Source organism: Megalobrama amblycephala, linkage group LG14 (assembly GCF_018812025.1).
Source record: "Megalobrama amblycephala isolate DHTTF-2021 linkage group LG14, ASM1881202v1, whole genome shotgun sequence".
NCBI classification, from domain to species: Eukaryota; Metazoa; Chordata; class Actinopteri; order Cypriniformes; family Xenocyprididae; genus Megalobrama; species Megalobrama amblycephala.
In genome coordinates this window covers 14,556,391-14,581,752 of record NC_063057.1, presented here as the reverse complement: position 1 = coordinate 14,581,752, position 25,362 = coordinate 14,556,391, and the positions used below count along the sequence as shown (strand labels likewise).

Genomic DNA, 25,362 nt, shown 5'->3' with positions numbered 1-25,362 from the left:
GGAAGTCAAGTAAACAATCTCATTCAATTTTGTCAATTTTTACACAAATTTTAGTGTTAACTACATTTGTCAAACTCAATCATTCAACCCTGTTATATCCAAGAGTTACTGTTTCCATGTTACATATTTAGCATAATAACTACAAAGCAATATTTGGTCCCAAATTAGCTAGACTGACTTAGTTTGACAGACTATATTTTCAACCCTGTTATTTATTCAACCCTGTTACCTATTCTGTCATAGTTATTTCTACTTAGTTGCCATGTAAATTTGACAGCTAGCTAGCAAGCTAAATAGATGGATAGATGATAGATAGATAGATATAGATTAGAACAATTAGAAGAAAAATACTATAGTAATTTAAAGTAAATACTATAATGTTTTTGAACCTTACTATAGTAAATTGTAGTAAAATGTATATATTATAGTATTTACAACACTTTGTTAATGTATGCTACAACATACTGTAGTATTAACTATAGTGAACTGATCAACTGTAATAAATACTGTAGTTTAGTACAGTATTGTAATATAATATACCTTATAGTTGTAGAAAACTTAGTACAGTTGGATAAAGTAATTTGTTTATATTACTATAGTTACTACAGCAAATATAGAATTACCACAACAAATTAATTCAACTACTTTACACTATAGTATTTACTATAAATTACTATAGCATTTTTCCATGTGGGAGATTAGATAGATAGATAGATAGATAGATAGATAGATAGATAGATAGATAGATAGATAGATAGATAGATGCATGCATGCCGGGGGCGGGAGAGTGCTGAGGTTGCGCGTGAGGACTGTCCTGTGTTTGGCTGCGTGACGTCATGATTGCTGCTCCAGCTGATGGGTTTCCTCTGCTCTGAGGGCATAAAAAGGTGAGAGGCGGCTGCGGTCTGTCCTCTCTGTTTACCCATCGCTTTATGTCGTCTTTCCACCAGCTCACCGAAAGGCTATCTCATTTGTGTTGACTCTAAATGAGCAGCCTTCCCACCCAAGTCATCCTAACGATCTGAAGCGCCGCAAACAAACACACACACCGGCAGAGACGCATGAGGTCGGTGAGATATCTGCGGATGCTTTGCTCCTGGCACCTGTGATGTCACTTGCATTTGTGCTTTATTCGTCCTTTAGCAACTTATTTGCGTTCTCTGCGCGTGCATTTGGGTGGTGGCACCCCGTCGATGCCGTTCGGAGAGGATTATTCTGGAAAGCATCAAACTCGTGTCGGATAAATGCTTTAAAAGTTGCGTTTTACAGTATTGCAGTCGATCTTTTTGTAATTCAAGTTATTGTAGCTTGATTTGGTGGTATGTTTGATGCATAACCAATGCTTAGGAACGCCAGAATTGCATTTGACGTTCTATTGAATATTTGTAAATGGCCGACAGTAAATGACTATGGTTTTAATGTTACATAGTGATTTCCAGGGGTGATTCGTCTTTTATTGTTGTATTTGTCGTTCTAGCATGTAAACGCCATGTCATGGTGAGCATTGGCGAATGTCCAGACACATGGGCAGAGTTTGGCTTATGCAATTATCATACAGTATGTTCAGGGTTTGATTTTTGTGCCTAACTTCTCAATATATGTGAGATTTCCTTTGCAATATTAATTGTCATAAGGTTACTGAACTCCTTGCATGATAAACAAGGATGCATTCTATGGCATTATATGCATTCTTTTAAAGGCAAAACTAGTTTATGCAACACAGGCATGAAATGGAGTGATTGTGCATTAAAAGTACATTTTAAAATCATTTAAGAACATAAAAGTGAATAAGGAAATGAAAATGTAAAGAGAACTAATAAAAATTAAAGAGATGTTCACTAAAAATGAAGTGTCAAACTATAGTATCATCTCCGCTATACTAAAATAACACTGAGGAATTTACATAATCTGATTAGTACTTTTGATGATTAAAATGATACACAATTAGGGTGCATGAGACACCAGTCACATTGGTTGCTTTAAATTTAAGATTGGTCGCCCCATTATGGTTATATTCATTGTTGCCCCATATTAACACACTATTGGTTGCAGAATAAGAAAACAAATATGCCTGCAAATAAACTTTTTTTGAGTTTGTGTGATGCTGCATTCATACCAATAGGTGTCAGTATGAAGTTCATGAGCACTGTGTTATTGACATGCAATGCTGTTTGAAAAAAGAGGCAATAGAAAGGTGTATACTGCAGGTTATTCTGTAAGAAGTAATCTACTGTTCCATTCTGAACATGGCAATAAACAAAAGAGTCTCTTTTTTTTTCCACAATAACTAGTGTGACCTTTCTGTTAATTTCCCCCTGTCTTTTAGAGAGACTAAGATCATGGTTCAGCTGTCACCATCTCGGACTATAGAGACGTTGACCGTGGAGAAGGATGGCCAGGGCAGCCCTAAATCTGAATCCCCTCGAGTGCTTACGGCCCTCCAGCTCGCCCTTAGCCCGGCCACGACCATGTACTATGGCTACGAGAAGTACATCGAGGACGGCCTCATCTGCCTCAAGCACAAGATCCGTAACATTGAGAAAAAGAAGGTGCCTTATGTTATTGCATGAACGAATGAGTTTTATTGTATTCGGGTGGTTTTGTTCTACTCGTAGAGCGCCAGATGTCCTTCAGTTATGTCCGTGGGTGACTTTTGACATAAAACAAACTTTTTATTTTGCTTTACAGCTGAAACTGGAAGGCTACAGTGAGAGGCTGAAAAAGGGGGAGAAACTAAATCAAGACCAACTGGTAATCGTTCTTCATTATATGTGCTGTATTTTGGGAAATGGAGATTACTGATGTGTGGTAATGTTGTAGGAAGCTGTGGGGAAGTACGAGGAGGTTGTCCACAATCTTAAATTTGCCAAAGAGCTCCAGAAGACCATTGGTTCCCTCACACAAGATGTAAGGCTTTATGCATGCAAGTACAGGGCAGAATCGAACTGTGCTGAATGTTTCACTGGATCTTCTCATCTTCTCCGCCGTAGTTGTTGAAGGCTCAGCGGAAAGTTGTTCGCCAAGAGAAGATCATGAGGATCGAACAAGAGAGGAAACGTCTGAGCTTGGTTCTCCAGGTGCAATACGTCCTCCACAGTCTGAAGAGAGAGGACGTCCGGAGGAACTTCTGCAACACGAGACAACATTCCCGTTACCTGACCACACAGGACATGGAGAGTTTGCTGGATCTGGCATCATTATTGGGATGCAAACGAGACCATAGCATGAGGTTTGTGCTACACCTCATACTGCCTTCAGCTCTATAGTCAGTGTTTTTGTATTTTGTTTGTACATGTTTGATTTAAGTGCCAGTCAGTGTCATTTTACATGGCGCTCTGGAATTCTTGATTCTGGTTGGTCAAACGTGACATTTTGTGATCAAGTATATTTGTTGACTACTAAACTTCATAATTGGGGACTAATTTCCTACATTGCTTTGTCTGTTGTACCTTTTTTTTTTTTTTTTTTTTTTTTTTTTTTTTTTTAAATGTTCATTGGGAATTATTGATATGTGCTAGGTGCGTAATAGTGGGATAATGTACAGTCAGCCAGTCAATATCTCCCAAAAAAATAAAATAAAGTAATAAAATAAACTCCATCAGGATGAACAAGAACCCTCCTGATTTATTTTGCAATAACTTGCTGACTGTATGTTGTCCCTATAACATGTCTAGCTGTGGGTTTTGGATATATTTAATGCCATCACAGTATTGTATTTGGTGTCTCTTCATCCTATTGATGTGGCATTGTCTTCCTGTTGTTTCATGCTTTAGTTTAGAGGATCAGATGGAACAGGCTGCTATTGTTTACTGGGAGCTTCTGGAAGGGAATGAAAAACCAGTTGCTGGCTCGACATGTGAGTTTCTAGCTCAATCTCTGATAGTCAAATTAATTTGACAGCTGTCTGTTCTAATGAGCCAGAATGGGGTTTTTTTTCCTTTAATTATGTAGGGTAACATTGTTGACAAATGACAAAATATTGTTTATAATCATCAATAATAGTAAATGACTTTTTATTTTGTTGATGAAGGGGGTTTGATCCTAACTGATGGAGCTGTGAGGGTACAAAGTCAAAAACTTGTTTTGAATGTGACTACTGCTGTTTCCTCAGATAAGCACATGAAGGATAAGCTACTGCAGCTAGTGGACTGTGGCTTTTTTGATCACGTACCACTTCCTAAAGTTGACAGTCAAGAGAAGACTGAGGCTGTAAAGGCTGACTCTCCATCTAGGCCTTGTAGCCTCTCCAGTGAGATTTAAATTTAACCTCCATTCATAATTTAAGCAGCCATTCTTTTACTTTAATACATATCAGTTATTTTTGTGTTTTTAGCACTGGTGAAGCTGAGCTCGAAAGAAGTGCCTTCCAAAGAGGTAAAAACAAGTGACCATGATTTTTCAAGTCTTCAACGCTACAAACTGTGGAGAAACGCAAGCAGGTCAGTAACTTCTGAATGATGCCAGTTTCTTAACAGACGATACCTATCTGAAACGGACGTCGCTGAGTGTAGACAGGATGACAACGCGTCGCCCCGTAGCTGGAAGGATGAGTTTTTGGCCATGAAGGAAAGGGAGCCACCGGACTCATGGGAAATGGAGTTTTCTGATCCTCCTGTATCCTCTCAGTCCCCCATACAGAAGCCATGGAAAGGGGCAGCAGGATTGATTCCTAAGACTACAGACATTGTGAAAAGACCCATGGTTGACCCTAAGGAGGTGAAAAAAAAAAAAAATAAAATAAAATTGTCCATTTGAAATTGTATTTATTTTTATTAACTAGTATGGTGATGGTATGGTAGTACATACAGTCCAAAAGTTTGGAACCACTAAGATTTTTAATGTTTTTAAAAGAAATAAATAAATGCTGTTCTTTTGAACTTTCTATTCATCAAGGAATCCTGAAAAAAAAAAAAAAAAAAAAAGTACACAACTGTTTTCAACATTGAAAATAATCATAAATGTTTATTGAGCAGCAAATCCGCATATTAGAATGATTTCTGAAGGATCATGTGACACTGAAGACTGTAGTAATGATGCTGAAAATTCAGCTTTGCATCACCGGAATAAATTACTTTGTCAAATATATTTAAATAGTACACAGTTATTTTAAATTGTAGTAATATTTCACAATATTACTGTTTTTTTTACTGTATTTTTAATTAAATAAATGTAGCCTTGGTGAGCAGACGAAACTTTTAAAAACATTAAAAATCTTAGTGGTTCCAAACTTTTGGACTGTGCTGTATGGTGATTATTTTCATGTATACAGACCCATTTATACTAAGAGAAATGGAAATGCAGTTGAAAACAAATTATTAAAATATCTGGAAAATGTTTAAATCTCTCCAACCCCCCCAAACAAACACAAATTTTGTCCCTATACCAATATTAGCACTTTATTAGCAGTTTATTTTTGATGGACCCTCTTGTGGTCCCCTAGGACTCTGCAGACTGTAGTTTTAAAACCCTTTAAACATGTTGCTGCTTAAATGACTGATCTTGCATCTTGGCAATTAGCTCAGTTGGGCAAGCGTTTAATATGTAACAAAGTCTGGTTTTATCTCTTCACGTGTGTTTTCTAGAAGCGTCAAAGGAAGGCCAAAGGGGAGCAGGACTCCAAATCGGTGCGTTATTTACATCCATCATAAAATCATTTGTTTCAATGCAGTTAAAGCATTATTTTTATGCTTGTATACTTTCAGGTTCCTGTCGCAGTAGAAGTCTTTGGCTCTCCATCTCCATTACCAAAAGACCCTGTTCAGCGTAAACAGCAACTGGAGACTCTGATGGACCAGATCTCTGGCTCCTTCAGCTTCATGCAGGCATGCATTAAGAAAAGGATTTGTAACAATACTTGATTCAACTTTCCAGTTTTTGTTGAAAAAAAAAAAAAAAAAAAAAAAAAAAGTGTTCAGAGACTTTCCCTCAATCTTCTGTTTGCAGGAGTCTCTTCTGGATGGAGAAACTTCACCTGTAAACGGTCGAGCAAAGAGATGCCTTCCATCTCCAGGCTGCTCTACTCCTCTTGGTACATGAGTGCTCCGTATTAAGTTACACAATAACAATAGAATGGTGTTAAACTGATACTGATAGTCTGTTTCTTTTAACATGCAGCACAGAGGGAGCTGACAAAAAGCCCATCAGATATTCTGCCTCCATCCCAGCGGGTGCGCATGTTTGACTTTAATATGAGAGCTTATTTTGTGTATAACAATAAAAACATGAGGTCAGCATTTTCTGTGACCACCTAATATGACATGTTGTGGTCATAGAGCACTCCTTTACGGATCCTGCTGTCTGGAGAGGGTAAAGGCTGTCTGTCAAATGGAGATCGTTCTATAACTGGCTCTGACCTTGATCTCCACCATGAAGATAAAACGCATGTAGGATTTTTTTTTTTTTTTTTTTTTTTTTTTTTTTTTGTGATGGTACAGTTATTGAATGCAAGATGCTAAATAGTAGGCTTGTAATCTTAAATATGTTATAATGCTATCTGTTGTGTTTGTTAGAAGCAAAGTGAGGGCTTCACCTCTCCTCCATTGTACCGCAGGGGATCCTCAATCTCAATCCCTTTAGAAAACCAAAGTACTGTACAGGTAAGAACTTGACAGACAAATAATTGTCTCGTTCATGCTATATATTGTTTAATCTCTGTAAGGTTTAGGAGTGCTGAGGATTTATTTGGTTAAATGAGATTTGAAGGTTTAAATATATAAATATAAATGTATATTATTCTAATTTCCAGTTTTTATGTTTAGATTACTTTTGCCATCTAATGGTCACTTAAAGTTAATCTTTAAAATACTAATAGTCTAATAATGAAAGATTCAGTTTGAGATTTGCTACTCTATGCTTTTACCCCCAGTTTCACAGTCAAGGCTTAAGCTAGTCCTAGACTAAAATGCATGTTTGAGCTGCTTTAACTGAAAGTAACTTGCACTGACATATCTTAAATGTCAAGAGCCGTTGTTTTGTCTCAAGATGCACACCAGTAATGTTTTTTTTTTTTTTTTTTTTTTTTCTTGGGTATGTTTATAAAAGCTACTTAAATACCTTAATTGAAATAAAGCCTAATCCTGGCTTAGCCTAAACCCTGTCTGTGAAACCGGGCCTTAATGTTGTGGTGCCTAAATTCATTTGTAGTTTTTAAAAGGATTTATTTGGCTAAATATAAGGTCTGCACAAGTCTTTATCGGCCAGAGTTTTAAGTTTAAATTCTTATTTGCAGCCTTGCAAGAAAGTGATTTTAAAAGTTTATAACCTTGAGTTCTTGAGATTTAGAAGATGTTGTGGCTGAGCATTTACAAGTGGAAATTTAAATTACTGGAGATGGCGTGTGGTGCCATGGAAATGATTTTTTTTCTTTTAAACCGTATGTTTGGGATTGATTTATTTTTTGTATGTGTTAGGTAGGAAAGCAGCCGTTATGCAATGGAGTATCAACCTCTGTGTCTGAGCAGACATTTTCAACCCCACCTAGTCACCGATCCATCAGTGCAGAAAACACCTTCCACAACATCCACTCTGTGAGCATAATGTTTGTCTCCATATGCCTTGGGTGTCCCTAACATTAATTCCAGTTATTTAAATAATTTAAAACATCCTATCTGAAGCTGAGCTGGTTTGCATTAAGCTCAAACCTCCCTCTCCTTATCAGGTGTTTAATGTAGCATCTTTGCCAATCAGTGAGAGCTCAGGAATGAAGTCAGATGAGAGTGGATTCTCTGAGTCCATGCATCTGAGTTACACGTCGGCCAAAACCCAGAGTTATTCCACCGCAAGCACCCAGACGCCACCTGAACTCAACCTACCTGAAGATGACCTACAGATTGGTAAAACATGACCTACAGATTTGTGACTCTCTCTCTCTCTCTCTCTCTCTCTCTCTCCCCCACTCCTTCAGACTCACTCCCACTCCCCCACTCCTTCAGACTCACTCCCACTCCCTCACTCCTTCAGACTCACTCCCACTCCCTTCAGACTCACTCCCACTCCCTTCAGACTCCCACTCCCTTCAGACTCCCCACTCCCTTCAGACTCACTCCCACTCCCTTCAGACTCACTCCCACTCCTTCACTCCTTCAGACTCACTCCCACTCCTTCACTCCTTCAGACTCACTTCCACTCCTTCAGACTCACTTCCACTCCTTCAGACTCACTTCCACTCCTTCACTCCTTCAGACTCACTCCCACTCCTTCAGACTCCCTCCCTCACTCCTTCACTCCTTCAGACTCACTCTGACTCACTCCCACTCCCTCACGCCTTCACTCCTTCAGACTCTCTGACTCCCTCCCTCACTCCTTCACTCCTTCAGACTCCCTCCCTCACTCCTTCACTCCTTCAGACTCCCTCCCTCACTCCTTCACTCCTTCAGACTCACTCTGACTCACTCCCACTCCCTCACGCCTTCACTCCTTCAGACTCTCTGACTCCCTCCCTCACTCCTTCACGCCTTCAGACTCACTCCCACTCCCTCACTCCGACTCCCTCCCTCACTCCTTCACTCCTTCAGACTCACTCCCACTCCCTCACGCCTTCACTCCTTCAGACTCTCTGACTCCCTCCCTCACTCCTTCACGCCTTCAGACTCACTCCCACTCCCTCACTCCTTCACGCCTTCAGACTCACTCCCACTCCCTCACTCCTTCACTCCTTCAGACTCACTCCCACTCCTTCACGCCTTCAGACTCACTCCCACTCCTTCACGCCTTCAGACTCACTCCCACTCCTTCAGACTCACTCCCACTCCTTCACGCCTTCAGACTCACTCTCACTCCCACTCCTTCACGCCTTCAGACTCACTCTCACTCCCACTCCTTCACTCCTTCAGACTCACTGACTCCCTCCCTCACTCCTTCACGCCTTCAGACTCACTCTCACTCCCACTCCTTCACGCCTTCAGACTCACTCTCACTCCCACTCCTTCACGCCTTCAGACTCACTCTCACTCCCACTCCTTCACTCCTTCAGACTCACTGACTCCCTCCCTCACTCCTTCACTCCTTCAGACTCCCTCCCTCACTCCTTCACTCCTTCAGACTCACTCTGACTCACTCCCACTCCCTCACGCCTTCACTCCTTCAGACTCTCTGACTCACTCCTTCACTCCTTCAGACTCACTCTGACTCACTCCCACTCCCTCACGCCTTCACTCCTTCAGACTCTCTGACTCCCTCCCTCACTCCTTCACGCCTTCAGACTCACTCCCTCACTCCTTCACTCCTTCAGACTCACTCTGACTCACTCCCACTCCCTCACGCCTTCACTCCTTCAGACTCTCTGACTCCCTCCCTCACTCCTTCACGCCTTCAGACTCACTCCCACTCCTTCATGCCTTCAGACTCACTCCGACTCCCTCCCTCACTCCTTCACGCCTTCAGACTCACTCCCACTCCCTCACTCCTTCAGACTCACTCCCACTCCTTCATGCCTTCAGACTCACTCCGACTCCCTCCCTCACTCCTTCACGCCTTCAGACTCACTCCCACTCCTTCACGCCTTCAGACTCACTCCCACTCCTTCACGCCTTCAGACTCACTCCCACTCCTTCACGCCTTCAGACTCACTCCCACTCCTTCACGCCTTCAGACTCCCTCCCTCCTTCACGCCTTCAGACTCACTCTGACTCCCTCCCTCACTCCTTAACTCCTTCAGACTCACTCCCACTCCTTCATGCCTTCAGACTCACTCCGACTCCCTCCCTCACTCCTTCACTCCTTCAGACTCACTCCCACTCCTTCACGCCTTCAGACTCACTCCCACTCCTTCATGCCTTCAGACTCCCTCCCTCACTCCTTCAGACTCACTCTGACTCCCCTCACTCCCACTCCTTCATGCCTTCAGACTCACTCTGACTCCCTCCCTCACTCCTTCACGCCTTCAGACTCACTCCCACTCCTTCACGCCTTCAGACTCACTCTGACTCCCTCCCTCACTCCTTCACTCCTTCAGACTCACTCTGACTCCCTCCCTCACTCCTTCACGCCTTCAGACTCACTCCCACTCCTTCACGCCTTCAGACTCACTCTGACTCCCTCCCTCACTCCTTTACTCCTTCAGACTCACTCCCACTCCCTCACTCCTTCAGACTCACTCTGACTCCCTCCTTCACTCCTTCAGACTCACTCCCACTCCTTCACTCCTTCAGACTCACTCCCACTCCTTCACTCCTTCAGACTCACTCCCACTCCTTCACTCCTTCAGACTCACTCCCACTCCCTCACTCTTTCAGACTCACTCTCTTGACAGTTAGATGTATGCTATATGACTTTCAGATTTTAAATATTCTCATTGTAGGAGACATTTGGCCCCTAAAATGTATGCAAAACTTGACCCCTCACACTCCCAACTAATCTTACAAGGTTGGGATGGTGCTATAAAGTTTAACAGCCATAATTTTGCATAATTCTTGCGAAGAATCACATTCGTTCTCCTTGCTCACTAATCATGCATGTTTTTGCAGAAGGCAATTACCAGCTGGAGTGTCCAGTCAGTACAGGTGGTCACGCGTTCTCTACCCCTCAGCCACAGTCTCGTCTGAGTCAGTCCTGCTACACCCGCGGTACAGCGAGAGGTATGACGCGTGCAGGCAGGGGTTTGGGTCACTCATACAGATCACCTGGTGGCTACAGAGGTACTTTCCTCTGCCTCCTGTCTCCTTCACTCTCTGTTAGGCTTTCATCTTTACCTTCATATTTCATGCCGATCACGTAAAGTTGGTGTGTTTCTGTTCTAATCTTTAACAAAGAGCCAATGCACTGAGTACTGTTGTTCTTGCACAAACTTTCAATAGTTAATCTATACTATTTGTTATCTTTGCAATTTGGAGAATACCTGGATTAATAGTGTTTTTTTTTTTTTTTTTTTTTTTTTTTTCCCCTTCTGACTGATTTACAGGTGGTTATGAGGCCTACAGGGTGAATGTGCGTTCTCCAGGAGGGGGCTTCATTTCCCAGACCCACACGACACACAGAGACCCTGGATCTGCCTTTTATGTGTCCAGAGTGAGTTTGTTTTTAACAATTTACTTAATTTACCTACTTTATTTTCATATTTGGTGTCACAATTCATTATTAGTCAACAAATCAATTTGTGTTTTAGGCATTATAAGTAAGGTTTACAATTTATTTGTTAAATTAATATTGGTAATGTATAAAACCAAAACGTATATTTGCTGTTGTAGGCATTTATATTTAAATATGAATGTATTATTATATAGGTTATTTATTTATTTAATTAATTAATTAATTTATCTTTTATTATATAAACAACCCAGTAAATGTTAGTTATTTTGTGTGGTAGGCATTTATATATTATGATTTATTTTTTTAGTTTCTATGTCACATTAGTTATAATGGTGTATATAAACAACAAAAATTTTGTAGGGATTATGTATGTGTGGTAAGTATAAGTCAGGTTTACTAATTTGTCATTAGTTATATAAACAATAAATTTAATTTTAAATTCATTTTGTGTTTTTAGGCAATATATTTGAATATATTATATTGGGTCAGTGTTGTCAATCTACTTCAGCCAGTCAGTTCTGTGCTTTTTTTTTTTTTTTTTTTTTTTAAAAAACAGGAAAACGGGTATCAACAGAGCTTCAAACGAGGTGGAGGCACTGCAACTCAAAGGAGCAGTGGTATGAACAATCACTCATAGCTACTGATACATTGATAATTTTATAGAAGTAAATTTAATACTGATATTACTACTTAATGTTCCCAGTTCAAAAGTTAAGATGTGGCTCCTAATAGATCAAAGTGATGGTCTGCCTTTGTCCCCCTTTTAAGCTGGTTGGAGTGACTCTTCTCAGGTGAGCAGCCCAGACCGAGAGGGTGCGTATCCGCTCGACTCAGGAATCAGTGACACTCTCTCCATCCCTCCAATGGAAGTGCCCATCACACCCCAGGGCCCGCACACTCTGATGCCTGTGCACTTGTATCCGCTCACCCAACTCCGCGTGGCTTTCTCCGCCGCCCGCACGGCCAACTTCGCCCCTGGCACTCTGGATCAGCCGATCGCCTTCGACCTGCTGCACACTAATCTCGGAGAAATGTTCGACACGACCACAGGCCGTTTCACCTGTCCCGCTCCCGGTGCTTACGTCTTTATCTTCCACATCCTGAAGCTGGCCATAAGTGTGCCCCTGTACATCAACCTCATGCGCAATGAAGAGGTGATGGTGTCTGCGTATGCCAACGACGGCGCTCCGGACCACGAGACCGCCAGCAATCACGCTGTCCTCCAGCTGTTCCAGGGCGACCAGGTGTGGCTGCGGCTTCACCGCGGCGCCATCTATGGCAGCAGCTGGAAGTACAGCACCTTTTCTGGTTTCCTGCTGTACCAGGACTGAACATTTCTCTCAAAATAGGCACAAAAAGGGAGGATGTGGCATTGTGGATGTTCTTTGAAAGCTATTCAGCACTTTATTGCGCTTTCGGTTACGCATGGTGCAACAGCATGTCTGAAAGATCATGTTCAATAGTACAAAAGTCAGTATATAAAGCTAATATAAGATGTTTGCTGGTGAAAGTTTACATGGGTTTACCTGGGTTCTTTTTAATATGCTTTTTATTTATTTTTTTCAGTTGTTTGAAAGTTTACAGTGTACTTGGGTGCACAAACCCATAACCCAAAGTAGCTGCATTTAGTGTGCGCTAAACTGAAATCTTAACATTCAGAAGCGTGTACTGGTGTTTGTTAAATGACCCTGTATTCTCACTTGCTAATTTTAGATGGAGGGAGAGAGAGGTTTTTCAGCCATACAAAAATCTGCAACATGGTGCCTTTATTTTTTTTTGGGGGGGGGGGTTGTTGAACACATGCATCGCTTTGCAAGAATGGAGGGTTTTTTTTTTTTTCTGGTAATACTTGACATGTTAAGCACTTTAAAAAAAGGATTTTGTGGCCTTGTTGGGGTTATGGGTGTATGTGTGTTAATCCATGTGTTTGTCTGTGACATGTACTGTGAGTGAATCACTTGAATACTGACTCTGCCGAGAAGGTGTTTAGGCCAAAATTGCTCCCTCTTGTGCCTGAAATAAAAAATGTGCAGTTCACTTTTGTGATGGCTTCATTTGTGCATCAAGTAAAGTTGTGAAAATGCTGTTTAAGTTGGTATCAATAGTATGGTTTGTTTACCTCGATTTAAACCAGTGTTAGCAGAAATTATGCTTCAGTTAATTAGGACTAATTTTGATCACCTGAAGTTGCTTATTGCACTCACTTTTCCAATAGTCACAAAGCTAAACTAAAACCCAACAGGTTTTCAGTTAATGTGAAAAATATTGGAGGAAAGTAAGCTTGCGTCCTGCATCAGATGGAGTAAGACAGGTTTGACATGTTCTGATTTTAATTTTTATTATCTTTAGTTCAAACATTTACTTTTTTTGTAATGTCCTTTTATAGCTGATCTCAGTATAAGTGGTATATTATACTTGCATAAGTTTAGCTTATGGGTGTTTCTTCAACTAGTCCCTTTAAAACATTTACACACTATACCTCCAGTTCAGATTTATATAGATTTAATTTAATGTCATTTATATTATAGCTTAAAAACATGTCATTTCCACATTAAATCATGTGTTAAGTGCATCTTGTGATGGAAACTGTTTTAAAATGATTTGTTCAAAACAGTTTATGTATCCTAAATGCAAAATATCTTCATGTTCTGCATAATTTGATACAAATACAACTTGATTGAAGATACAATATTTTGTTTTCTCTGACGTAAGAAATTTGAGAACCCCTGATATATGTCATGCAATTCCGAGGTTATTGCATTGTCTCTTTGAACATTGTTTTGAGATGAGCACAAGAGGTCGCTGTTGCCCTACTCATTGATCACGTCTGTACTGTGCGTAATGGAAAAACAAAAACATTCGTTCAGTAGGACTTCACGCGTCTCCCGCGAGAGCTTCTACTCCGATAACTGCCATGGGCAATAAATGTCACAATGCACAAATGTTTACCTTCCACTTCTCAACTTTAACAGCCTAATGTGCTCGTTCATTTTGGTTTCATTGAATGCCTTTTTAAGTGAATGTTTTCAAGTTAGGCCTACTACTAAAGGCTTTTAAGATTACGGTTCATATAAATTGTCATGAGATCATTGTTTGTGCCATGCTGACTGACTTTTTACTATGGTAATGTTTATCTTTGTGGTCATAACACCTGTACATTGCTTATTGGTACATTGTACGTTTCTCGTTTGTCAGCTCAATTGAGATGATCTTGAAAGACTCAATCTGTCTATTCCTAAATGATGGAAGTGAATCAAAATTCTGAGAGTGTCAGTTATGTTATAATCCCTAAACTGAAATTTAACCTCCTGTTGGTCTTTAGGGCAAGTCTGTCTGCGGTCAACCTGCCCAGACTTGTTCATATAATACCCCTCCCCTTCTTAAACCTAGTTTTACACCCCTGTATTAGGACATGTCCCATGTAATCTAGAATGGCTGGAATGGTCAGCTGTCTTATTGCATGCCGTGGTCAAGAGAGATCCTTTGCTAGACTTTGGATAAAGGGACTGTACTGTTCATTGTTCCTTTAAAACAAACTGTTCTTTATAGGCTAATGTGTTGTTGTTTTGCTTTTGGGTTTTTGGGGGAATGCAGTCGTGGAGTATAAATACTAAATATAAAATTCCCACTTCTCTTTTTTTAGTTTCAGCCTGAGGCTTTTCTGATTTTCAGTTCAAAACAATGTTGCGATCATGAGTCATATTCTGAGAAAGTGTAAGTTTGGGAAGACACCATATTCTGTGGATATATCCCTGAGATTACTGTCATAACCAAAAGACGACAAAGAACCTACTAACAGTGTACAGGCAAACAGACAGAGGAAAAAAACAATTTAAACACGTTTGATTCATTTGTTTTGTGTTTTTCAACAGTACCCCCAAAAATAAAACTTGGAAGCCATTTATGAGTGGGAAAAAAACTGCAGCTAAATGGTTTATTCACAAGCCACTAAACGCATGAGACTAAACAGTCGTTTCTTCCTGTTTCTTGCCTTTAAACTTAACGCTGGTGATTTGTCATCTGCCATAATGTCATTCCTGAGAGAAACTAGGTGTAGTTTGTGAACAAAAGGTTCACAGGTGACACTGACAGTGTCATTAGAAGAGATTTTTAAAATGTATTTAGTCAGTGTTTTCACTTATCTTGTACAACAACTTCATGAAAATGGGTCATTGTTGTAATGCCTGTCCTAGCAAGTTGAACATGTGACACTCTTGTTATTGTTTCATGCATTTATATTGACAATTGTGTGCAATTTGATAGCTTTGCCTGAAAGCCTAGCTTGCCTTGCCTGTTTTGTTGTTTTTAATTACACCTGAAATTAATAGTACTTTTGAAAAATGTTTAAAGTCATGTACATTTGAGCAGTGTTGGGGTGATGCACTACAAGTAATGCGAGTTATGTAATCAGATTACTTTTTTCAAGTAACTAGTAAAGTAACTACTTTTAAAAAGTAACGCTAATGTAACACATTACTTTCCAAAGAAAGTAAATCAATTAGTTACTTTTTTAGGGAGTAACGCAATATTGTAATGATTACTTTTAAAAGTAACTTTCTCCAATCGAGTCTTACTAATCCGGTCACTAGCCTAAAAAAGATTATTTTATATGCAGTGGGTCCCCTCATGGGGGCAGCCATTTTGAGATCACGTGACCAGCCAAATACTACTCACTTTATCTTGCTAACTCTTACTCCCCTGTTATTGGATATTTTTTAGGGCTGTCAAACGATTAATCGCTTACAAAATAAAAGTTTGAGTTTGCCTAATATATGTGGGTGTACTGTGTGTAATTATTATGTATATATAAATACAAACACATTCATGTATATATTAGAGAAATATTTACAAGTATATGTATTTATTTATATTTTTATATAATTTATATTATATATAAATAAAAATATTTTGTACATAAATAACATATTTCTCTTAAATATATACATAATAATTACATACAGTACACCCACATATATTATGCAAACTCAAACTTTTATTTTGTGTACGATTAATCACGATTAATCGTTTGACAGCACTAATATTTTTGCTCATAGAATAAATTATTCATGACTGCATTTCTTTTCAACTGAAAACTTTTGTATGATGCTACATTTACACTGTGTTACCTAGAAGTTGTACAAAGCTTCCATATCGACTACTACAACATAAATTACTCGGTGTACCTTTAAGGTGTGAATCACAATGGTATTCACTATCGTTTTTGACAGAAAAAAATAATATTGTTAACATTATGCTATTTAGCTAATATATGCATAGTATTTGAGTTGCAAAAACTGTTTGTGTCTGCAAAACAGGAAAATGAACATTTGTGTATTTGCACATTGATCTGAGTTTGGTGTCACATTTTTGCATGTAAGCCCTAACACCATTCCTGCTGTCTTGCCAATGTTTTTCATATGTTTCCATATAAGATTACTTGGATCTCCTATTGTCAGCATTTAGATTTTGTTCATGTTGGTTTTTATCATTGTGTCATTGTGTGTTTACTTCTCTTTTTTTCATTACTTTTAGCACTGACATTGTAAAAAAAAAATTCCTTAGCAGGGAAAGGCTGTGCGCAAAATAGTTCAGCATAAATTCCCAGCATAACATAGCAGGAAATCCCCTTTCAGAAGTCCAATCCAACACATTTGCTGGGTGTCTTGCATTGTTGAAATGTGCAGTGCATGATGGGGTGGGATAAATATCCTATTTTCCACCCAGGAAATAAACTCTGTAAGCTGCGATGGGGTTGCGATAAGATTTGCGTCTGATTCTGCCAGTCCTGCACTGTTGTTTTAATCTCTCTGATAACCATCTTCTCATAACAGCTAGTAAATTGAAATCAAGTGCTAGTTTACAGGGAACTGCAGAAATGTGTTTCCGAGGCGCATGTAGAGTGTAAGAGGCCCAAACACCCAGTGGAGTGAATGTTTTCTCACGGCCGTGACAGAATTCAGACATTTCGCACAAAAGAGCGGTTGTGAGACTTGTGCTTACACCTCTATGAGGAGGTCCAGGTGTGTGATTCTAACCTGAAGCTGCACCCCGTCATTTCTTCTCGTCCATGCGATCTCGCTCCTTCATGTTGGACGTATATTTTTCCTAAACCTCCTGCCATCGTTTAACTCCCCCACTCAGTGTCAACATGTGGCCTGCAGTTAGTTCAGTGTCGTGCTATGTTTGGAATAGCATACTATTCCTATTTATAATGTTTTCTGTTGTAAAAGTTTTCTGTATGCAGTGTGGGTGAGCCGTATTCACATTCAAGTTGCACATTTAATTTATGTGAAAAGTCATGAATATTGCAAAAAATAATTAGCAAAGAAAGCTGTGTTTGCATCCTCCGAGTTCAAGTGAACAAAATCATCACTTCCAGTAAAAATTGGTGCAAATTTGAAATGAAAGTCATTGTAGATGCCAGCGTGGCTCCTTTATAAATTTAATTACTTGCACAAACAAAATGCTCTGACGCACTTCATGTTTGCTGTATTTCTGTAAGTGACATGTCAGACGTTTTGGGAGGCAAAAGTAGGCAATCATCTTGGCAAATTATTCATGTTTATTTATTTATTTATTTTATTAATGTATCCATCTAGGATTTTTTTTGTTAAATGTGGTTCCATTGTAGTTCATGTACATGCCTTCTTACATAATATATTATATGGACATTTAATCCACATCCATCCCTCATTTTTTTTATGCAATATCTCAATTTACACAAAAATATGTGAATGGAAACCTGACTAATGCTATTTTTACTACTCCTTCAGCGTATAGTATGTATTGTGTGTGTGTGTGTGTGCAGTATGAACATTTTATGTATACCCAGATAATCACATTTGTTCAAATATGTAGTATGCAGCAGATCGCACTGTACTAAACTTAGACAACTGAGTTTATGAGGGATGACAACAATAGTAGACATTATCCAGTATAAACTGCATGGTGTCTTTGAGTAGTAAATTAGTATCACATTTCAAACATAAAAACACTCTCTTTCACACATTCGTGTGCTTTATAACTTTAAACACAGAGCATAACTCTTATTTTTTTTTTTACATCTCTAAAGACTTAATAAATCTCTTCCGTTATAACGTTTCTCCCTTGATTTAGTGTGTTGTAATTTGGAGGCACTGCGTTATGGTTTAAATCTGATTTATGTTTATGTTAATGGCTGCCATCTTTCTCTTGTTTGAAGGCAAATGAGTTTGATGCTCGGTATGGGGGGCCGCAGGCTCCTGTTTGCAGACCCAGACTGAAGATAATATTGGGGAAGGTTGGAAAGTGCTGTGGTGCGGTTTGTCTTGGTGGCTGGCGAGACCATTTAATCGTTTCCACATGGAAAAAGAAATGAGTCTTTATCAGAACATAAGTTCTGTAAACCTACAATCTACTATTAGACACGGTTAGTGTAACGGACGTAGGCTGGTAGCTGTATGTGCAAAACTCACTCCCCTGATCTCAAGAGGCGCTCTAGTGAATGATGTTAGAGACTGCGGTCTAGCTTCCTTGTTAGAGCACCCGACTCCCATGCCTGCGTACCCGAGTTCGAGTCCCGCTTAGAGCGGGTGGTTCAAACAGGAGGGGTTGCGTTGGTGCCGTGACCCGGATGGGAGTGAGGTTTAGGGTGAGTGGGTGAGTGTAACAGACGTAGGCAGGTAAGAGCTGTGCGTGCCCCTTTGATTGTGAAAGTAAAAGTGCCCTTTGCGGTTGCATCACAGGTTCCCAATTTTCCTGCCCCCCACAATGCGATATTTTTCTACCAAGGGGACCCTCCCTAACCCCCAGAACGTGATCTCGTGCCTGCCCCCACGGAGGTTTGTGCATGGCACGCCACTGTCTCGTAATGCACTATGAACCATGAAGCTATAACCAGTCCCATGATGTTTTCACATGTTAAAAAGGAACTAATCATCTATGTGTTTACACAGAACTATACAAATAAAGATGAATCCTGTACTGGCTAACACTCACACATGATTTGTTTGTCATTGCAGGCCTCTGTTTCTTATTCTTTGTTGAAGTATCGCTCTGTCTCTTTCTCGTTCTTGTTCTCTTTCATCGTTATTTGCTGCAGTAGAAGGATAATTATAGCTTTCGGGAAATGATGCCTCCGTAAAGGCTCCTTTGGGAAAGAATCAGGCTGTAAAGCGATTCTTCGCCTGCTGTGTATAACACACTGTGCAGTATGGAGAAAATGTGAGGTAAACAAGTTCTTTCAGCTTTCTCTGCATATCACAGAATGCCTCAGTGTTCCCTATTCATCTCTCCAATACGTTCAGTGTGGAATAGACTCCAAACTCACTGGCATGTAAACAGAAGGCTGTTTTACCCATAATGCTCTAATATTTCCAGTTCATCTTAGCCTCGCAGCGTAATGCAATTTGAAATTTCCTTATTTTGGTTCATCCAAGGGTTGAGGCGTTGCCTGAGTCCTTTTGGGATTTACGTGGCCCCGCTGATGTGTATGGAGATGCATGCGTGAGAGCTTCAGAACCACAGCTCTGGGCCTGACTGTTTCACATTAGAGTTGTTTATCACATGTAAATTATGCAGAACTGATGTTCATCAACAAACGCACATGCACACAAAACCTCTGAGCTCATCTCTTACTCAGGGGTCTGGCAAAAAACACACCGCATCACGCAGATATTTACAGGAATAGTTTGACGCTGTTGAAACCACCTACCTCTTCATTCCGTCTGTGCTCATATTAGACTGACACGGCTGCTGTACTGCAAGTTGTTTTAGCTGTTGAAGCCTCTCTTTACACTTTTCACCTGAATTTTTAGTAATCAGAATGCAAGGAATGTAGATACACCCACTTTCAGCAGAGTTACCTTTTTGACTAAATAATTAATAGTAAATATGTGTAATAATAATGTCATGGAAATTCATAAAGTGAGTTATACTCTGCTCTAAAGTATTTTATTGGCTAAAAATTGCCCTTTATGAGTGCAATCTCAACAAAATATGTAAGTAATATCACAAGTATTGTTGTATTGTATTGTGGCCAATAAACAAGAAATAAGTATTTAGTATGCCTACCTTTCTGGATATAGAGTATTTTATACAATGGTGGACTGTTGTATAAAAGTAATTATAAAGTAAATATTTAGTAACTTATTTTAAACACAATATTTCCAGGTATTGTGCTGTTTTATTGCTTAATTCAAGTTTTTGAAAGAATCTTTTGAACGAACGATTCAATGACTCACTCATATGACGTCACTTGTTTCGTTCCTGAAAGAATCAGTGTGTTTGGACGAATCGGTTTAGTGAATGATTCAATGACTCACGTGTTTAATTCCTGAATGAATCGGTGGTTCTAAATAAATCGTTCAATGATTCACTTAACGTTACATTCCCGAATAAATGAATAGTTCAAAACGAATCATTAGAGAAAATGGCTCACTCATAAAGACCATTTGTCGCCACCTACTGGCGTGACAGATGTATCAGCAGAGGAACACTGACAAATGGAGTGATACAAATGGTGAAAGACCTAGCCGCTTAGCCAATCAAAATCGAGGACCGGAACTAACTGTTGTTGCTGTTTGTGTGTTCTGTTTTCAAATTCTTACCAAGAAAACACGACCGACTGAAAGTCATGGATATTCATGCAGAAGTATGGCAACCTTGTCCTTCCATGTCACTTTTCGAAGGTTTATTGTAATGTTTACATTACATTCTACATTTGTTTTTGTTGTACAGGAGAGAGAGAGAGTCAGCATAGCTTCTCCTGGTTGACATAAGATAGTCTCATTTGTAATGCTACTAACGTCCCAGTTTAGTTCATCAGCTTGTTTTTTTTGTTTTTTTGTTTTGGTGGCAATTACAGACAGTCTGCAGGTGTTAATGGACTTCTTCACTCGTCCATCTCAGAGGGATAGAGACCTTGTTATTCATACCCACCATGGGATTGCAGCAAAGGCACGTATGAAGATGTATTTCCAGTTTTGAGCAAAATACCCTATGGACACCTTGAAATCTGAGAAAGGAGAAAAAGAGGTATGTACTGCAAACAATAGAATGGAAAGAGGCGTGAGTGTGTCCTCATGTGGCCCGGGACTGTATCTTGTCAGCGTCATTTTATTTTTATCAGCTGATTAAGTGCTATCAGTCAAGGCTAGACTAAACTGGAGAAAAACTATAAGTGTGTGAGCAAGCTATGTAACCAACCTATTTAGGATTTGTGGGAGCAAAATCATGGAAAAATCCATATCGGTCGACTTATCAGAATTTTCAGGTTTCTCAATGTCTGTGATGATTATGGCCCTGCTGAAAATAGGTTAACAGCTGTTATGTGACTATCTTTTGTTGTTATCTTTAATTGTATCATATATATATATATATATATATATATATATATATATATATATATATATATAACATTTATTTGTTTGTTTGTTTGAATGCACAAAATGATTTATTAGCATTTCTTGTACTGCAGAATGCCTTCATATGCAGTGCTTAAAGGGTTAGTTCACCCAAAAATGAAAATAATGTCATTTATTACTCACCCTCATGCCGTTCCACATCCGTAAGACCTTCGTTAATCTTCGGAGCACAAATTAAGATATTTTTGTTGAAATACTCAGTGAGGCCTCCACAGCCAGCAATGATATTTCCTCTCTTAAGATCCATTAATGTACTAAAAGTCAAAAATTACCACTTAAGTCAAAAATTACCAGAGATAAACTTTTTAGTCAATTTTTTATTTGTATATTTTGCATATGTTACATTTGGCGGCATGGCTCTGTTCTAAATTCCCCGTGAAAGCTAAGACCGGGAACAGCAGCAGCTTCTGGGGACAACCTCCCATTTTTTAACTGGGAGAGCAGCACAAAATCCCCCTATTGAGAAAAGAGCATGCATCAATGACAACAGAATGACACTGATTAAGTTAAACACAAGTTTAAGGAGGAGCTGGGGAGGAGGTAGGTTGCAAGCATCGTGCAGTGGAAGCAGCCAAGCAAGCAGAGAGACGGAAGCTGCGTTTAAGTAATGCACCTTATTTGAGTTGCCAATAGAGTGCCCCAGGGATGACGTGTTTTTGTAGGCCAACCCGGAAGTTAGCGGCGCACGGGTTCCCTCGATCGAAAGCCTATTCATTTTTCCCATTGACTTTTGGAAAATTGCAAAAAATAAGCTCTGTGTTTAACAAAGGGTTATGACACTTACACGTTTTGTCTATCAAGATAATCTTTACAAGTGAACACAACATTTATAGATTTTGAAGCCTAAATAAAGTTGTCAGATATAAAAGGCTAACAGTAGGCTATAAACGGACTACAGCACACCATGGTCGCGGATCAACATCACCACCACCAAGCTTCCTCAAACTGTATTTAAAAACATGCTCGCTGATTATGATCTGCGCTGTGTATGAATACTTATCCACTTTTTCATGAGAAATGCTGTCCAAATGTCCTGTTTGTCATGAAGACGTCTAAAGTCCCCGCCAAAGGAAGTAGTCCCTTTTAGCTCTTTGTTAGCAACCGCCGTTTTGAAGACACAGTAAAGGTTTAAAAAAAATCACAAGTGGGTTATAACTGGTGTGTTTTATGTCATAGATTAAAACGTGAAAATATTTAGAGGCTTTGTTAACCACAGACCTTATTTCAGGCTATTTAGCAAAAACCCATTCAAAAAACCCATAGACTTTAGGGCGATGGAACCGGAAGTCCTAAAATGCTAACTCGCTTCCGGGTTTTGCCTACAAAAACACGTCATCCCTGAGGCACTCTATACAGTCCATAGAAATCGGATCAGCTGATATGGGTGGGGTTGGAATTTGCGAATAAGCTGATAGTGAAGCTTGACTATGAGACCTGCCTGAACTAACGCAGAATGCTTGATTTAAATCAGTTCATGTGAGTACAGTGGCTCAATATTAATATTATAAAGCGATGAGAATATTTTTGGTGCAGCAAAAAAAACTGAAATAACGACTTATATAGTGATGGCCGATTTCAAAACACTGCTTCAGGAAGCTTCGGAACGCTATGAATCTTTTTTGTGGTATCATGATTCGGATTGCGTGTCAAATCGCCAAACGGCTGAAATCATGTGACTTTGGCGCTCCGAACAGCAGATTCGACACACTGATTCATAATGGTCCGAAGCTTCCTGAACCATTGTTTTGAAATCGGCCATCACTATATAAGTCGTTATTTTGTTTTTTTGGCGCACCAAAAATATTCTCGTCGCTTTATAATATTATTGAACCACTGTACTCACATGAACTGATTTAAATATGTTTTTAGTACCTTTATGGATCTTGAGAGAGGAAGTGTCATTGCTCCATATGGAGGCCTCACGGAGCCATCGGATTTAAACAAAAATATCTTAATTTGCGTTCCGAAGATTAACGAAGGTCTTACGGATGTGGAACGGCATGAGGGTGAGTAATAAATAACCCTTTACATTACATTTTCCTCCATATAATCATTATTTGAAATACTTAAAGGTGCCCAAGAATGCTTTTTCACAAGATGTAATACAAGTCTAAGGTGTCTCCTGAATGTGTCTGTGAAGTTTCGGCTCAAAATAACCCATACATTTTTTTAAATACATTTTTTTATCTGCCTATTTTGGGGCATCATTAACAATGCACTGATTTACACTCGGCGCCGCCCCCTTAAATCGCGTGCTCCCTGCAACATGAGCTGTCGATTATATTACAGCACATTTACAAAGTTCACACAGCTAATATAACCCTCAAATGGATCTTTACAAGATGTTCGTCATGCACGCTGTATGCATGCTTCGAATTATGTGAGTAAAGTATTTATTTGGATGTTAAAGTTTTATTCTGAGTGAATTTGAGGCTGTCCTCTGTGGCTAACGGCTAATGCTACACTGTTGGAGAGATTTATAAAGAATGAAGTTGTGTTTATGCATTATACAGACTGCAAGTGTTTAAAAAATGAAAATAGCGACGGCTCTCTTGTCTCCGTGAATACAGTAATAACCGATGGTAACTTTAACCACATTAAACAGTACATTAGCAACATGCTAACGGAACATTTAGAAAGACAGTTTACAAATATCACTAAAAATATCATGTAATCATGTATTATGTCAGTTATTATTGCTCCATCTGCCATTTTTCGCTGTTGTTCTTGCTTACCTAGTCTGATGATTCGGCTGTGTGCAGCTCCAGACGTTAACTGGCTGCCCTTGTGTAATCCCTTTCATAATGTTGGGAACATGGGCTGGCATTATGCAAATATTGGGGCGTACACCTTGACTGTTACGTAACAGTCGGTGTTATGTTGAGATTCGCCTGTTCTTTGGAGGTCTTTTAAACAAATGAGATTTATATAAGAAGGAGGAAACAATGGGGTTTGAGACTCACTGTATGTCTTTTCCATGTACTGAACTCTTGTTATTTAACTATGCCAAGGTAAATTCAATTTTTGAATCTAGGGCACCTTTAATCATATTAAACACCCAAAAATTAAATTTCTGTCATTAATTACTCACCCTCATGTCGTTCCACACCAGTAAGACCGTTCATCTTTGGAACACAAATTAAGATATATTTGATGAAATCCATGTTTTTTCGTCCCCCATAGAAAACAACATAATTACCACATTCAAGGTCCATAAAAGTAGTAAAGACATTGTTAAAATAGTCAACGTGACTACATTAAATTATTTTCAGTTGTGATGTTAATAGAAGACAGACACATGATTTGAAGGATGAATGGGAATAGTTTAGACCTCTTTGATGATTTGATCATCATAACAAAATTTGTTCATCACTTTGTGACTCATGTCTTGCCGTTTGAGGGCCAATATGAACCATCACTCCATCCAGAGATTTTCTTTCCCATTTTGGACAGAGCGTGTGACCTGTTGGAACTGGCAGTGAATTTGTCTGTTTCATCCAGTTGGCCGTGCAGAGAGAAATACGAGCTCTTGCTAAGAAGTCAAGCAACCTTGTTTAATTTGTGTTGACCTGGAAAACAGAGAATGACTGTTTTTTATTTTGATTTTATTATCCAATCAGCCATTGTTGGAGGCTTTTTTATAGTATCAGATGCTGATTGTGACTTTCGTGTCCCATGTCACCGGCACAGCAGCATTATATTAGGCACACCAGGTGCAGGAAGATAGACAAAGAAAGGAAGAATAAAAAGGACATGTATATCAGTTTGAGATGTTTGTATAGACTTTTGTGACTGATGTAAACCATTCCCCGGTTATTAACTGTACCACCCATCTCCACCCTTACTGCAGCCATTCATTTTTTCTGCAGTTCACACAAGGATTGTACATCACTATGGTGACTGAAGCATTAAATCTGTTGTGTAAGAGCTATTT

The 25,362-nt window shown here is 39.4% G+C and overlaps 1 protein-coding gene and 1 long non-coding RNA gene across 5 annotated transcripts; both read left to right on the top strand.

The window, feature by feature from the left end:
• The first annotated feature begins 753 nt into the window (after positions 1 to 753).
• Positions 754 to 13,062, top strand: caprin2 (caprin family member 2). 4 transcript variants are annotated; one of them, XM_048156776.1, is made up of 21 exons: positions 754 to 887; positions 2,327 to 2,549; positions 2,689 to 2,751; positions 2,821 to 2,907; positions 2,991 to 3,229; positions 3,774 to 3,856; positions 4,112 to 4,249; positions 4,334 to 4,374; positions 4,465 to 4,716; positions 5,583 to 5,624; positions 5,703 to 5,822; positions 5,944 to 6,028; positions 6,115 to 6,167; positions 6,273 to 6,383; positions 6,513 to 6,596; positions 7,410 to 7,526; positions 7,658 to 7,832; positions 10,464 to 10,634; positions 10,898 to 11,004; positions 11,582 to 11,642; positions 11,794 to 13,062. In XM_048156776.1, exons 1-21 carry the CDS (start codon positions 856 to 858, stop codon positions 12,354 to 12,356), a joined length of 2,847 nt encoding a protein of 948 aa, XP_048012733.1. In that variant the 5' UTR covers positions 754 to 855; the 3' UTR covers positions 12,357 to 13,062. The 4 variants fall into 4 exon arrangements, with proteins under 4 accessions (XP_048012733.1, XP_048012735.1, XP_048012732.1 ...); XM_048156778.1 differs by having other exon boundaries at positions 6,510 to 6,596; positions 10,464 to 10,574; XM_048156775.1 differs by having other exon boundaries at positions 6,510 to 6,596.
• Positions 13,063 to 20,526: 7,464 nt separating this feature from the next.
• Positions 20,527 to 25,362, top strand: LOC125246401. Its single transcript, XR_007179846.1, has 3 exons — positions 20,527 to 20,656; positions 20,870 to 21,039; positions 24,882 to 25,362. It is a non-coding gene; the product is annotated as an uncharacterized LOC125246401 (long non-coding RNA).

Coding starts and splice junctions, on each gene's coding strand:
- caprin2 (XM_048156775.1), top strand. CDS start 856: ATGGGTTTCCTCTGCTCTGAGGGCATAAAAAG. Junction 7,527..7,657: donor CCTTCCACAACATCCACTCT/GTGAGCATAATG, acceptor TCTCCTTATCAG/GTGTTTAATGTAGCATCTTT. Junction 11,643..11,793: donor TGCAACTCAAAGGAGCAGTG/GTATGAACAATC, acceptor CCCCCTTTTAAG/CTGGTTGGAGTGACTCTTCT.